The 15,461-nt window shown below is 40.6% G+C and overlaps 1 protein-coding gene across 12 annotated transcripts in view; it reads left to right on the top strand.

Moving 5' to 3' along the window:
- Positions 1–15,461, top strand: part of PDE4B (phosphodiesterase 4B) — a 486,666-nt gene that overhangs the window by 455,696 nt on the left and 15,509 nt on the right. For 11 of the 12 annotated variants that reach the window (XM_023641930.2, XM_023641932.2, XM_070268883.1 and 8 more), the window contains one exon: positions 12,970–13,063. In XM_023641930.2, coding sequence (XP_023497698.2) covers positions 12,970–13,063 — 94 coding nt within the window. Of the gene's footprint in view, positions 1–11,710; positions 12,336–12,969; positions 13,064–15,461 lie in introns of those variants that run through there. The other variant, XM_014740115.3, reaches the window with a different exon arrangement.

Below are 15,461 nucleotides of genomic sequence, written 5' to 3'. Positions count from 1 at the left end.
ATTAAAAGGCTAAATTACCTGAGAGGCGATTCCCCTGCTGGGAAATCATCTAATAGCCAGGACAATCATCTGAGTTTAAGAAAAGATCTGACAAGGTTGAAAAAGACTAAAATTTTAGTAGCTCCTGTTGATCGAAACAGTGGGCGTCCAATTTCCTCTCTACCCTTGATGTCAGAAGATCTATTGAAAATATGGTTTAAGACTAGAAGTAAGAGTTTTATGATAACTTGAGAATGAAGACATACAGGGCTTTACCGCTCTCTTGGTATTCCACTGCCTAGAAAACTTCCCTTTGGCCCAAATACATCATCAGCCCTGAACTGTGAACCTGCTCCTGGTATGTCACCCTTCTCGTCTTTCTTCTTCGTAAACTCTGCCTTAGCTGCTCTGACTTGGATCAGATCTTTGTAGGCCATCCTCTCACCTATCTTACTGGTTAATATCAGAGCTAATGTTTTACTTATCTGCTCCAGACTAATTATGTCTGCTGCAGATTGCAAGCTCTTGAGTCCTGAAACCATGTTTTGAATTTTCGAGACTCCACATTGGCTTACACTAGTCGGGCTAAAAAGTATCAAGGGGGCAAAGTCTGTTTCTGTGTAACGGTCAGGAGAGACGCGAAGAGCAAGTGGACTTTTTGTCAGTCGGCGGGGGTAGTTGATTTGGGGTTTATTTTATTTTAAAAAGCTCTCTGTAATTCTACTTGATTTGGTAATTTAAGATATTTTTTTACATAGGCACTTTGAATAGATTATCTTGTTTTTGACCAATACTAGAATGGGTAATAACCTCACCGATGGGCACAGCATGATATTAAAGATGGAAATATTTTTAGCATTTTCAAAAAATTTAAATTCATGGAACATGCTTAGACTATCCAGTGGTAATGTGCATTTCCAGTATACTTTTGCACACTCATCTGATTGTGAGAAGCTAGGGACCTTCTGATGGGTCTACTGAAAGGGACTCCAACTCCTGCACTAGACATCCCACTCAGAGCCCAGAAGGGTCAATTTAACTGACTAGATGCTGCCCAGCTGCCAAGCTGAAGAGCACAGTGCCATCCCTGCCTCAGCCCTGGTCCTTGCGATCGCTACTGCTGGCTCCGTTTTGTAATTGAGCCAGAATGACTTCGATATATCTGCGTCTATTGATGCAACGAGTATGTGCTCCATATTGTAATTGAGCCAGAATGACTTCAATATATCTGCATCTATTGATGCAAAGAGTATGTGCTTCTTGGCAGGCCCAGTACGTCATTTGTATTCTTGACAGGGGTGAGCTGTCGCTGAGTTTTTCCCTGCTGTATTTTAACTCGGGATCCAGTTGCACAAAATTTATTTGCATCTTTCTCATCCATTGCATGGAAGCATCCCTGATAATATCTTTTCAAGATTTACCAGTATTATTTTTAAAATATTTTAAAATCAGTATAACAATTTCAGAGAATTCATTTTATTTTGATTGCAATAATTAAAAATACTCTCTCATGAATATTCTTCTTTTGTATGTTTAAGGTCTTAAGGTCATTGTCTAATGCTGTATTATATGTCTGGCATAGCAAAATTTTCAAGCTGACAAAGGTCATACTGCTTTTCAAGAAAGACCCTTCGGAGCCCTTAGTAAATCTTAAAATAGGAGAACCTCGCCAAAACCAAACAAACACAAACATGAACCCCTGGGCAGGAATGGATTCTTTTTTTTAAGTAAGATAAATATATTGGGTTAAAATGAGTAAAAAATGGGCTCTTTTTCATAGAAGTAGTAAGAGAGGAGGGGGTATTAGTAAGGAATAATTCAGGAGGGGTTTTTCTTTTTTGATCACTGCTTTTCAGTTCTAATCACATGATCCAGGACAGCATTTCCCCAAGAACTCTGATTCTGCCTGAGGAAACGTTAATGATGGGGCAATGCAGAGATTTTTAAGGCCCATTTCATCACTTAAAGCTTGTTTGTGCTCAAAGCTTCTTGTGGTAGCGGGGTAGAATGTTAAGGAAAGGGCTGCTCTGTTTAAGTGCATGCTGTTTGTTATTTTTGAGTTGCCAGGTCGAAGGTAGCATGGATGGTGAGGAAATGTATGTGAAGAGCCCTTTCCGTGCTCAGCCACGTTATCTCACCTGATGCTCGCCAGGAGGAAAGGATAATCAGAGCCCCATTTTCCATGGGAAACCAAGATGCAAGGGAGAGAGCTGACTTGTCCAAGCCATTCAGCCACGAAATGGTGATGCTTAGAATCAAATCTTGTTCTCTTTGCTCCAAAGCCAAATAATTTAAAAATAAAGATTAAAGGGGAATCCACAGGGTAATTTATTATATTCTTATATGACTTGCTAACAAAACGTATAATCATAGAATGTTAAAGGCAAAGCTCAATCAGGGCTTCGTCTTATTTTTCAGACCTCAGTTTAGACGTTACCTCTTTGGAGGGATCTTCTCTGATTATCCTAACTCAATAGCTTATTTGTTTTACAATTTGCTATCACAATTTCTGATTTTTGTTGTAGAACTTGGTTGTTACTCATCTCCTCCCTTAGACTGTAAGGTTATTGGGGACATGAATTGCAACTACCTTGTCGACTATTGTAGTTCCAGCATTTAGAATAGCTCTAAATAGCACATGGTAGGCATGGAGATAAATATTCCTTAGATCAATTGTGTGAGGCTCAGAAACCTAACTTACTTTGTCTAGAACCAACTATGCTGTCGGTGGGAAAGGCATTAGAACCCAGGAGTCCTGCTTGCTTTGTACTGCACCATGCAGCATGTAGGTGTTGCCATGCCTGATTCCAGTTTTTCTAATTGTTAAGTTGAATGAGAAACCCGCATCTGGTTCACAGTGACTCTCCAAAGTACCCTCAGAAGAAGCAAAAGCTTGCTCCTGAGCCTTCTCTCAAATTCAGTCAGATAGCAGAGAACAAAGTCATCAGGGACAAATGCTCCTTCTCTGTGAGCAGAAGTGCAAAGCCCCTTTTTGTTGTGCTTTGCTTTGGTATTGGGGTATTTGGCTTACCTTTCTTGTGAAGAGTCTGCATCCTGTGGACAAGAATCCAAGCACTTCAGAGACTGGCAATATCTGTTGCCCCTTCAGCCGGGAGCATATTTATGAACACATGTTGTGTCTGAAACTCAACCCCTCTCCATATCTGTTGTGTCTGGGGCATAACAACTTAGTCATTCTGCTTTGCTTGCTTATAGTTTTGTTCCTGACATATTTCTGATGCTCTTCTCACCCCTACCCTAGCCACATATTCAGTTATTTCAGATGTGTTACTGGATTGACGTCAACTGTGGGAACCTGAGCAAAACATATACTTGGTACTGTTATCCCTATGTCAAGCAGTCTGTGGCCAGTAATGGGTTTTGGGTAATACATGAAGAGTTCTAACGTCTCTTAATTTGAGGAAATTGGCTAAGTAATGGAATCATGCGTGGATTGAGTTAGCAACAGCTGGACATCCCCAATAGGCTTTTTTATGATATGGCTTTAACATAAGCCCATTTTGAGTTATGGTTTCATTTGACGGGCTTCATCTATATTTCTGGCAATTCTGGTTTACCCTCCTTCGATTGGTGAATAACCTAAATGTCAACCAGTGAGCCAGAACTTCTGTGAATACCTCATGTGTCATGTAGTCTATATGGTGTAGCTCTGCATCACACCTGCAGCCGCGTACTGCGGGAATTCTGTAGTAATTACACAAGCTGCTGTCAACAATGAGAAGAAAAGAGTTTAGGTGCCCAACAGCCAACCGGAAACTCTGCCCAAATGCAAACCAAGTGAGGAAGGTACCAAGGGCTCAGATTCTTTTAAAACTTAGAGACAAAACTCAGCTTCAAGGGTTTCAGATCCCTTGCCAAACACTTTATATATATTATTTCTAACCTTTCCATTTTAAAGATGGAAAATCTTAGTCTCTGAGAGACTCGACAACTTGCTGAGTTTCTCAGACTTAGTTACAATATAAGATTGTCTTTCCAGACTCAGCTGATCCTATATCATGTTATTATGATGTTGGGTCTGCTGTTAGAGTCTCCTTTAGGCTGTTAGACCTCACTGGTAAGGTCAACCTGTAACCAGAACTCCCTCTACTTCATGTCTCGCCTATGCATCCAACTCTGAAACTACTTTTATAGGCCTTCCATGAACCCAACAAAACTATACATCTTGGGGTACATTGCTGTGCAAAGCATCCATCCTTCTCTTCTAAATTGTGATTGCTAATGATAGAAAAAACAAAATACAAAACAAGTATAACTACCTTTTTTTTATAGGCTAAAATCACTTAAGACTACTGTTTTCATCCTTTATGGTCTAAAAATATGTTCGAACCTCCAACCTGTGGCAGATGCTTCTCAACTTGCAAGTATGTATTCTAGTGTAGGGATTACCAAAATACAAAACACCGGATAACATATATGCTTTCAGGGAAGAAGAGGGTATGTCTATGTAGCCCAGGATTTCCTTTCTTTATTTGATGGTCCCTAGAGTTGATCTTGAAAATTTCCAGGGGGCTGTCCCGGCCCCGGGCAGCTGATAACCCACTGGTGAGTCCCACAGCAGATTTTGTAGCATCCCCATCATCTTTATCTTAAGGGGTATGTGAAAGTTGCTAGCTGAGATCAATATAATTAATATTAAACACAACACATACCACATGATGTGTTTAAAGGGGTAGAGTAGTAATCTCAAAAACAAGCGATGGTAGATTTTTGTGGCTGCTAAAATATTTGAAATTTTAATAAGGCAATATTTAGTGCAGGATTTTAAACAACCCAGGAGACGTTATAGAATAAAATTGGAAATCAGTTCTTAAAGGGAATCATGACCCATACTTATGGGGTTATGAAAAGAAAGAATGTTTGGAGATGATTTCCCTGCTCTGCATCATTGCTTTCAAGGTAAACATGAAGGCCCTGAAGCAGAGGTCTTGTTTTTAGCTAGTCAGGAGAGGACGCTAGACGGGATGGTCTGTGGGTCTGATCCGAGAGATTTGTAATTTTAAAAATACACCACGTTGTAGAACTTCCTGCTGTTAAATGGTTCAAAAGGGACCTCGGCTGTCTGCCTTGGAATCACAGTAACATCCCCTGGCCTTAGAATGGCTTGAGAAGCTTGAGGTTAAATATTAGCCATTATTCACAGGAAAAGTTGTAGAAGGCTTAAATGGAGAAACAGAGGAGTAACTAAATAGTGTGCCCTGAGTCCTTGATTTTTCTCAGCTGCTATGATTTTTGTCGTCTGTGGGAAAAAGGCCTCTGCTATATTTAATGATCAGGCCAGCACCCAAATCTACTGGAGTACCTTTTCTTTTTATCTCTCTCTGCCAATAGCCAGATTAAAAGGGAGGGACCAAATGCGTAAAATGAAATTGTGTAGCTCCCGTAACACTTCTAGGTCTTATTGAGTTTCTCGCAGTAAGGAAAGACCTCTGTCAAAAAGAACAAGTTTGAAAGTTTTGAATTACCCTAAAAATATACAGTATCTCTAAACCTGTCACACTATGAGTGTATGACTTTGAAATCCAATCTCCTTCTGGGATCTTTGAGACAGGCGGTATCTCGGACATAATTATACTAAAAAGTAACATTTGTTGTTTATCTGAAATTTAAATTTGACTGGGTGTCCTGAATTGTTATTTACTAAATCTGGCAACCCTATATATGTGGAAACATATATACATATGTATAATAAATATATAAAAGTATATAGTTTATAAATATAGTGTATGAATACATATCTATATATAGTTAAAAATGCATAGTGAAAATACATCTTTGGATATAAATAGTTATAGTGTCTTTTGTCTAATTAATTGTGACACTGCAGCAACTTTCAGAGTTGGAGGAAGGTTAGGTCGTGAGAAATTTCTCTATACATTCTTTTTTTCTTTTTCTTTTTTTTGAGGAATGTTAGCCCTGAGCTAACATCTGCCACCAATCCTCCTCTTTTTGCTGAGGAAGACGGGCCTTGAGCTAACATCCTTGCCCATCTTCCTCTACTTTATATGTGGGACACCTACCACAGCATGGCTTGACAAGCAGTGCCATGTCCGCACCTGGGCACTGAACCGGCGAATCCTGGGCCACCAAAGCGGAACGTGTGCACTTAACTGCTGTGCCACCAGGCTGGCCCCTCACTATACATTCTTAAGGGAATTACTTTGGGTCTAGGAAAGATCAATTTTTTAGTGTTTCAATAATGTGTGCCATAGCTCCTCTTGAAAAGTTTTCAGAAATTCTAAGAAAAATGGACAGAAGCAAAGAGGATAATAGATAGATAGGAAAGAAATACCTAATAATTTTGAGGGCTGTTCAAGACCTAGTCTCAAGTTGTAGAGCAGTCATATTCAAATTCTTTTGATTGTTTTTCAGTTCTCTGTGTGAAAGCACTAATGGTTTGTCCCTACTTTTTTTTTTTTAAAGATTTTATTTTTTTCGTTTTTCTCCCCAAAGTCCCCCAGTACATAGTTGTATATTTTTTGTTGTGGGTCCTTCTAGTTGTGGCATGTGGGATGCTGCCTCAGCGTGGTTTGATGAGCAGTGCCATGTCCGCGCCCAGGATTCGAACCAACGAAACACTGGGCCATCTGCAGCAGAGCACGTGAACTTAACCACTCGGCCACAGGGCCAGCCCCCCGGTTTGTCCCTACTTTTAAAATGTCACTTAGCAGATATTCGTCCTCTAACCAGCAAGTGGAATTGATTCTATTTTAGCTTCATCATGAATGCCAATGTTTTGTTGCAGAATTATGGTAGAGATGTTCATGCTTGTTTTTCACTATATACTTATTTATTGTGGATTGCTACATCACTGGGCAGTTAAGAAGAGAATCACTCAATTCTAATATGTTTAGATGAGCTTCTTTCTGATTTGGCACATGGGTAGTAAAAACGCCCTAACAGTGTTCCCTGGTGTGCCAGGGGTTTGCTCTAGATATTAACACTGCGGAACTTGTTTGCTAGGATGGCCCATCATGGAAGTATAGTCTTCAGTTAAGTAGATGTTAATGGATAATGGCGTGTTATTCCTGCCTTAACCCTGTTACCAACCCACTCAGTTCAATTTCATTTGCCTTTAAAATAAGACAGACATGTCGTTAAAGAAACTGGACTTAAACTTTCAGATGACTGAGTTTACAGGGAAAGACAAAAAGGAGACGAGAGATGAGATGCACGTTGTCAGATAACCTGAAATGTTAAGAATTGTGGAAATTGTGAGTTTGATAAAGGGTTTTAGAGAGTATACTATATCCCTCTTTTTGTTTCCTAGATCAGATTTTGCAGAGGAAAGTGTAGTTGTTTAGGAACTAGAGTCCTTTGCTTCTTTGGGTCTTCATTTCTTCCCGTGTAAAATTAAGGGTACAGAAGAAGCAATTTTTTAAAATCAGAAGGAGCCTTAGAAGTTAGCCATTTTATAACTAAAGAAACAGAGCCCCAAGAAGCCAATTCATCTTACCCGAGATCGCACATCTGGTTAGTGCCAGAATTGAGACAGAGACAAGCTCTCCTTACTTCCGTTTCTCTCTACGCTGCACCACCTCCGTTTCAACTTCCTTCTACCACTGCTAGCATTCTGTGATTTCAGGGAGAATTTTCAGCCCCTCCAACTTTCCTGATTCCCGGGAATTCTTTTAAGTTATGACTAACAAAGTGTAAAATATGAGTCAAAATTTAGTCCCTAATAAAGTCATTGTGACTTTAATGACTTCGGCAGTTGTTTCGTACTGCAAAAACAGGAAGATCCCACACAATAAGGCGCCTGTCTCACAGATGGGCTCCTGCGTAGACGGCCACCCGCAAGGGTAACTACGAGGCTGTCTTTCTCTCTTTGGCATCTTTTTTCCATCTGTATAATTTTCACCTACTGACTTCATCGTGAAGTAATCAAGGAGAGGAAGTGCCTGCTTCTCTGGTCTTCCATAGGCTGAAGAATATTTTTGAGCACTCGGGATTCACTCCTAAGTGATTTCCAGGTCACCCCGTAACAAACCCCATTTAGTCTTAAAAGTGGCTCTTTCATTGCTTGAACAAGCCCCTTGTATTATTACTTTTCTGGAATGTTTTATTCTTAGAAACATAAAATCACCAAGTTTTAGAAATGGGATGAATCTCTGAGATCAGCCCAGTCCACCCATCCTGTGTGATTAATTTAACTGAGAACTCGTTACCAAGAGAGTTCTTGACTTGCTTGTGGATCTTTGCACAAAGCTCAAACTAGTCCTCTGATGAGAAAAATGATGAAGTGTTCCATCACTTCACAAGAAACTGGCTCATACGAAATAATCTCTGTATGTAGCACTGAAGCTAAAGAAAAATTGAAGCCATAAAACAAAATGTTCATATCAAGTGTAATTGAATTTCAGCTTTTGCTATTCTATATATTCTAAATAAATTCCCACTATTAAATGTAGCCTATTCAAAAAAATTCACACATGATTTTATAGAGAAGATATATTCTATGCAAACAATATCAAATCATTTATATAGAGGATACCTTTTCCCTCTTCAAAAAATAGCTGTAATTTCCAGCAGTGTTTGCAAATCTAGTGTTGGCATAGGCTGAAGGAAGCATTGGAGGAATGTGTGTTACTAAGAGTTCATTCACAAACTTTGCTTGTCTGTGTTGAAAAGAGGCTTTGGCCATTTCCTCTGGGGACATTATTTCTAGTTGGCTCTAACAGGGTTTTCTTGTGAAGGCAGATTCTTAACAGAAAAATAGGATCTGTGTACATTAAGTAGTAGAGACACATTTATCTTTGAAATGGTGTGCTCCTGTTTGTGGATTTCTCTACTGCATTTGATAAAGTAAGTAACACCCATTCTCTTGCAGTCCTATAACTCCTTGGGACACAGTTTCACTCAGGAGCTATTTTACCTTCCTGTCTGGGCTGAACTGGGTGTCTGATAAAGCTTGATAAAGTATTCAGGGAGACTCCAAGAGTCTTAGAAGGTAAAACTCTGGAGGGATGATAAATGCTTCTTTTCCTTTGCTGGTGACTTATTCTTATGGTCTGAAGCATTTCCAGTTTCGGTTGTTTTTCTCAGTAGTGTTGAGAGAGTTTTGTTTTCTGGGAAATATTAGTTACCGGTAAATAATGTGTCCAGACTGTAGGAGGCTGCCACAAAATTTATCATAGATTCTTGACAGGTTCTGGCTGAGATCCTAAAATCATGCATCGCTTTCATTTTATGTATGAGAGGTGGAGTGACTTCACAAGACGGTCAAAGCTGGGAAGGAAAGTCAGGTTTCATCTCCTACAACGTGGCTGCCTCTGGCCCAACAGTAACAACTCCCGTATGGGAATCAGACGCTGAAAAGCCAGCTCAGCCCAGCTCCCAACTGTCTCCTCAGCCTTAACCTCAAACACAGTTCATATCTGTTCCATTCCTTGATGTATCTCCTCACCCAGGCCAGCACTAATCATGCTAATTGAACTCTATATTACCAGAACGTAAAAGATACCCCCTGTCTACTCCTTGAAGGCCATGTCTGCCTTCCTTAGTTTGTACAGAGCCCAATATAAGTGGGCCCTTCATAAATGCTTTTTGATGAGAGCAATGATTGCTTTAGTCAGTGTGGTTGGGCCCTCCCTTACGGGGGAGAAAAACCAACAGCTGTTGCTAAGCAACATTTAAAGGACTGGGTCGATTTCTGACACAGAGTGACCTCCATTTGTGTACTTCATTGTCCTTTGTGTTTTATGGTTGCCTTAAGATGACTTTGCTTTTTGGTAGCATTGCCATGCCCTTAGCAAAAGGCTCATAGGACAGCTAATTGAGGCATGAGAAGGAGGCAGGTGGTATTCATCTGTTAACTACTTACATGAGTACACTGACCCCTTCTGCAAGCTATGTAGGAGAGGGGAGGAGTTTGGTTTATTCTCCGCCCTATAGCCCAGCACCACTTCCCTGCCCCAACACTGGGAATGAATGACAGTGTATCCCAACAGGGTCCTGTGGCGATGGGAGATGATAGAAAGGAAGTAGAAGAAAACTCTTTCCTTTCCTGTCCTTTTGTGATTGAATTTCTGCCTGCTCCTATATTCTGAGCTGGAGGACCAATATGGCTAATAAGGAACTGGCCCCTCCCTCCCCAGACTGTTAACTTGCGGTTACCTAGCATGCCCGAATATATCTGACTATTTCTACTAGGGTGCAAGTTGATTAAAAGCGTGAAAAGGTTTTTGAATTTGTTTTTTTCTTACTGTTCTATCTTCAACGCCTTGCCTGGCACATTTGAGGTGTTCAATAAATATTTATCAAATACATGATAAAATGGTGTTATTGAACTAGTACCAAACTGATTGACTCCAAAATCTTCCTAAATATTTCAAAGAGAATAAAGGATGCTGAATGAGGATGACTGTTTGAATGCTGCATTTGGCTGTCTAGTGCAGAGCATAATCAAAGAAGTTGCCTGTCTCTGTGCTTTTTAAGAGATGCTTTCACAGTGCTTCAACTAAAGTTTGCTTCTTTGCCAAAATTCAGCTGATCAGAACATAGAAACCTATCTTTTCCAGCTTCTAAGACTTTAGAGTAAGTGCCTGTCTTCTGACAACTGGAAATAAGAGGCCATTATGACCAAGCTGTCACGTTTAAAAAATAAATAACTTGGAACTTCAGCGATTCACCTGGAACTCAAAATTGCACAGAGATTCAATAAGTAAAACACACTAGCTGAGATGGTTCATTCAGAGATCCCTGGTTACTGTTAATAACATATCGTATGATGGGAAAACACACATACACAAGCAGGGTTCCCAGAAAGAGGGTGATTGTGCCTCTTTGAGGACAATGCATAGTGCAGTGTCTGCGGGCAGCCATACTGACTCGCGTTGGCTTCACCTCGGAAGACCTAGTCTCCTGGGCACAGGCAGTGGCGTGACTGGGGCCTGGATGCTTGAAGTGGAGCCATTGTGGGTGCGGATGCTCATTTGAAAGGGGAATGCCTCACAGGAAAGGGAGCCAATTGCGTGTGGGGGCTGTTGCCATGGTGTTCTGCTATTCCTTTAACATGCTGCACTGGAGCTCCTGGGAGCCCGGGGGTGGAGTCGTGGAGAGGAGGGAGACGGAGGGCAGTGGGAATGGCCTGGGTGGGGAATCCCACTGCAGTTGGGCTCGAGTCTCAGATCTTCCTCCTGCCTGTGCTCTCTCTAATGACGACAAGGAGAGAAAGAGAGCCTACAGGAATGGCTTTCTCAATGTGCCCTAGATTGCTAGAACAAAATAAAAATTAACTCCTAAATGTTTCTAACATGAATTAGAACATGTAACGCTAAAGTACCAAATCAGCATAGTCATTCATAACCCAAATAGTTCACCATTCATGCAAATGATAGCGTGTATATCTTAACACACTCTAGATCCTAGATCGAAAGGTCATATGTGCTCAATTCATTTGTCAAATGCAATCTAATATGCATATTAATGAGCTGATGGAGTGCAGAAAATTGCATTCTGCATATGAAATACTTTTAAAATGAAATAAATTAATTCTGTTCCCATGAAAGAAGGCTGAATGCATTGGCACACCATTGGTATGCAAAAAAAATCCTCCAAAAAGCTAGTTTGAAAAAATATTCCTCTATTCTGAAAGCCGAGTCTGAAAACAGCCACAGTTCTAACCTTTTTCCAGTTTTTTTTTTAATGTTCAGAAAGCAAATTAATCAAACGCACCACCACTTTGAAACGGTTCGAGTGGCTGAGCTCTGTGCGGAGGCTGCGTCTGCAGAGCGCTGGTCCCCGCAGTGGAGAGAGGGTTAAGAATACCTAGTTGAAATGGGGGAGGGTACCGACTTTGGATTTACTTAAATATTCATGGGGCTTCCTCCATTTTAATCTTCTCCTTTTTAAAAGATGGCTGTGTTTCCCAGCCTGGCAACCCCTCAGGAAAGAATTGCTCCTTCCAGGCAGAGTTCAGCTGAGCAGGACTAATCTAGAGTGGAAACCCCTTCGGCCACCAGGACTATTCATAATTCATAAGTGCTGCAAACCAGCCAGCTGCATACATTTGGACAGGCTCTTGCTCCTTTGTGCAATTGCTGATTTCATTACTGTGTCTGCCAGGAAAGAAGCGGGCAGTGCAGGCTTCTCGCAAGAATGGAGTGCGAACGTGGGCTTTGTTTGGATTAGAAAATGCCCTAAGTTGTGGAGGCTTGGTCTTTTCTAAGTTTTGATTATTTTACCACTGAATCTGCAAGGCTTTCCCGATCCTTTCGAGATTGCTCTCTCAGAACTGTGAATTCTTTCGAAGGGATTTGTGGATTGCGGAAGGAGAGCATTCCAAAATGCCTGAGGCGAACTATTTGTTATCTGTATCTTGGGGTTACATCAAGGTGGGTTAATCTGATTCTGTTATGTGTCTTTGCTGGAATGTGAAACATTTACAGCTGTATGTTTTCTGTGAAGTTGAAAACATCTGTAATGATTTCATTTCTGTTGTCACTGAGCCCACTGAGGCTCTCACCGTGAAGTAAGGACATGTTATATTACATCGTATGGAAATAGTCTGTGCTGCATTTTAATCTGATTTTCTTTTTTTTACACAACTTTATTTTTAAAAGATGCTTCTTTTATTCCTTCATTTTCCCTTAAACTTTTTACATATAATCTCCTTTCACTGTATGGATTATTAACTTAAATTATATTTTACAGTTAATTTCCAATAAATGTATTTTAAAATGTAGTTCCATTTTCAAGTGAAATTATCTCAACCTATATTAAAATTGCTTTTCCTATGTTTGCATCTTCAAAAGAAATCAGATGTTAGTTCCAAGAAATCTTAAGGAAACCTCTCTTTCCTCAGGTGACGTTAGAATAATTTCACATAAAGGGGGTATTGTATTTTCAATTATCTAATGGTATCTGCTCATCCAATCTCTTGGTTCTTAGACCGTAAAGTTGGAAACATATAAAGTGATAAACTGATATTTTTTAGGTGGTTAATACATTTTTGTTCTTCATACACAGTTCAAAAGAATGCTGAACCGGGAGCTGACACACCTCTCAGAAATGAGCCGATCAGGGAACCAGGTGTCTGAATATATTTCAAATACTTTCTTAGGTAAGATATTAACTGGGCAACCTGCTCCATAACAGATTTTTCAGTATTAATCTCTGTAACCCATCAGGGACATCCCCATGTGAGTTTGGAATGGAGTTCAGTCACAGAAGAACAAATCCACTTAAAATAAGAACTAAGGACAATCTTGAAGGTGAAAATAATAAGCAGGAAGATGTTGTTAAAAAAAAAAAAAGAGGAATGAAAATACCCATCAAAACAGAAGGTTATTATGGGCTAATGGTATTTATTTGGACCTTAGGTCACCCGGTATTTACCCACCCATTTCCATACCTGCCAAGAGCTGTGAAGGGGTGGCGGGGGTGGGGGGCTCAAATCTTCCAGACCCTGAGGACGACTTCATTGGCTCCCCTGACAGGGTATTCTTGAAATTCTTCCAATAACTGGGCTTTGAGCAAAGGGTTCCCTCTTAGGTGGTTTCTAAGAGATATGGTTGGAGAATAACGGTATGATGATTTGTTCCATGAGAATAAGCTTCGGAAATAACTTGACTACTGCTTTGCTAAGTTATTGCTTAAAGATAAATGGGGGGAAAAGAATGTTCACTTCTCTGAAAGATTTGGCCTCCTGCAAGCAGCATCGTTATCTTCCCAATCTGAGGCTTTATCTGTTATGCTCTGTCATCACATTGCTAGAATTTGACACATGACACCGACAGAAAAGGTTTGCATCAATGATCTTCAACTACTGTCATGCATCCTGTTTCATTGCCAGGGATTTCTGATCTCGTGTTTAAAGCTATTCTATTGTAGAACGAACCTATTTGGACTATATTTTTCTTTCATAAGGCCCGCGGAATCTGTAGATCTGCACTTCAAAGTGAATGGGTAGCATTTAGATTCTGATTTTTTGACTCAGTTACCACTGAATTATGCTTGTTTATAGAACTCTACTTTCCAGGGAAATGACCTGTTCTTACAGCTGAACATCACGCCTCCCTTCTTTTTGGCATAGCCACACATCATTAAATCAATGAGCATTTGCCTTGACACCTTATGGAAACACATACCTTTTTTGCTTTTATTGGAAAAAATCAACCCTATTTCTCTAATACCAAAGCAGTTCCTGCTATCAGCAGATCAGTCCTCAATCAGCCTAGTGCAAAGCTCATGGCATTAGTCTGCAGTGATGGGCACCAGAACGATTAACCAGTGCCTTTCCAACTGTCTCCAGTACGTGGGTGTCTGCAGCACCTGGCTTTCTTCAGCTGCAGTTGCGACAACCTTTGATGGAGAACAAAGGAGAAGAATTTTTCATACAGCCTAGCTCTGAGAGGTAGCTAGCATCTAATTGAGCAGAAAGCATTACGTACCAGTCCTTTTCCTCCCCATCGTTCCCCCTTTATTCCTTTGAAGGCAGGCATCTTCCGCCTTCCATTTCAGACATACTTTGTTCTGTGAAACACCCAATTATTTTTCCTAAGCTGGGGACTGTTTTAGGGACCTTTTACAGGTTAATGACAGTGGAAGAGAAGATTGAAATCAATAGATGCAAGCGCTCATTTTTGTTTTCATAAACATTGCATTCGGAAATACCTGGGCTCGTCTGTCCTCTCAGAAAGAGACTCTCCCAGCGTGAAGCTGCGTGGCGTCCCCGAGCCCTGAGCCCTCCCGGGCTGCTCCAAAGCAGCCTCCTCTCTGGTCTCTTACACCATCTGCTTGCCAGGGGCTAGAATATTTTAGTATCCTAATTAATCTTTTATCATCAAAGGCTATGGAGCGAGAAAGCTGATAAGAGAACACTTTGTATCTCAAGAATAGGCAAATGTCACCTCTCTCTTAAGCGTTCTGTGTGCTGGTGAGGAACATCTTGTGAGGAAAACCCAGCCTTTGGCTTCTCATTACTTCAAAAACTAAGTTATTAAGAACAAGTTGTGGGGGAAAGTTGTTAGAATCTCACTCCTTATAGACTCTTCGCATTAGGAGGGTAGTGTGTGTGCGTGTGTGAGAAAATGTGTGTGAGTGTGTAAGAGAGAGTATGTTAGTGTAAGAGTGAGTGTGTATGTGTGAGTTGTGAGTAAGAGAGAGTATGTGTGTGAGTGTGTCTATGTGAGAGTCATCAGTGTGTGAATGTGTATGTGAGAGTATGTGAGTGAGGGAGTATATGAGTTGTGTGAGTGAGTGTGTATGTGAGAGACGGTTGTATGGGCGTGTGCGTAAGAGACAGCACGTGAGCACGTGAGAGAGTGTGTGTGAGAGTATGTAAGTGTGAGAGAGTGTGTGTGTGTGCATGCATACAAGTTAAACTCAATCAGACTAGACAGACATTAAAATTTGAGACATTCTTGGGAAAGTGGAGGGGGAAGAAAATCCATCTTATAAACAGAAGATGTGTCAGCTGCATCATCTGTGAAATGGGAGCACTTTAGACGCCGTCCCAG

This window comes from Equus caballus, chromosome 5, assembly GCF_041296265.1.
Source record: "Equus caballus isolate H_3958 breed thoroughbred chromosome 5, TB-T2T, whole genome shotgun sequence".
NCBI classification, from domain to species: Eukaryota; Metazoa; Chordata; class Mammalia; order Perissodactyla; family Equidae; genus Equus; species Equus caballus.
This window is presented reverse-complemented; position numbering and strand designations above follow the sequence as displayed.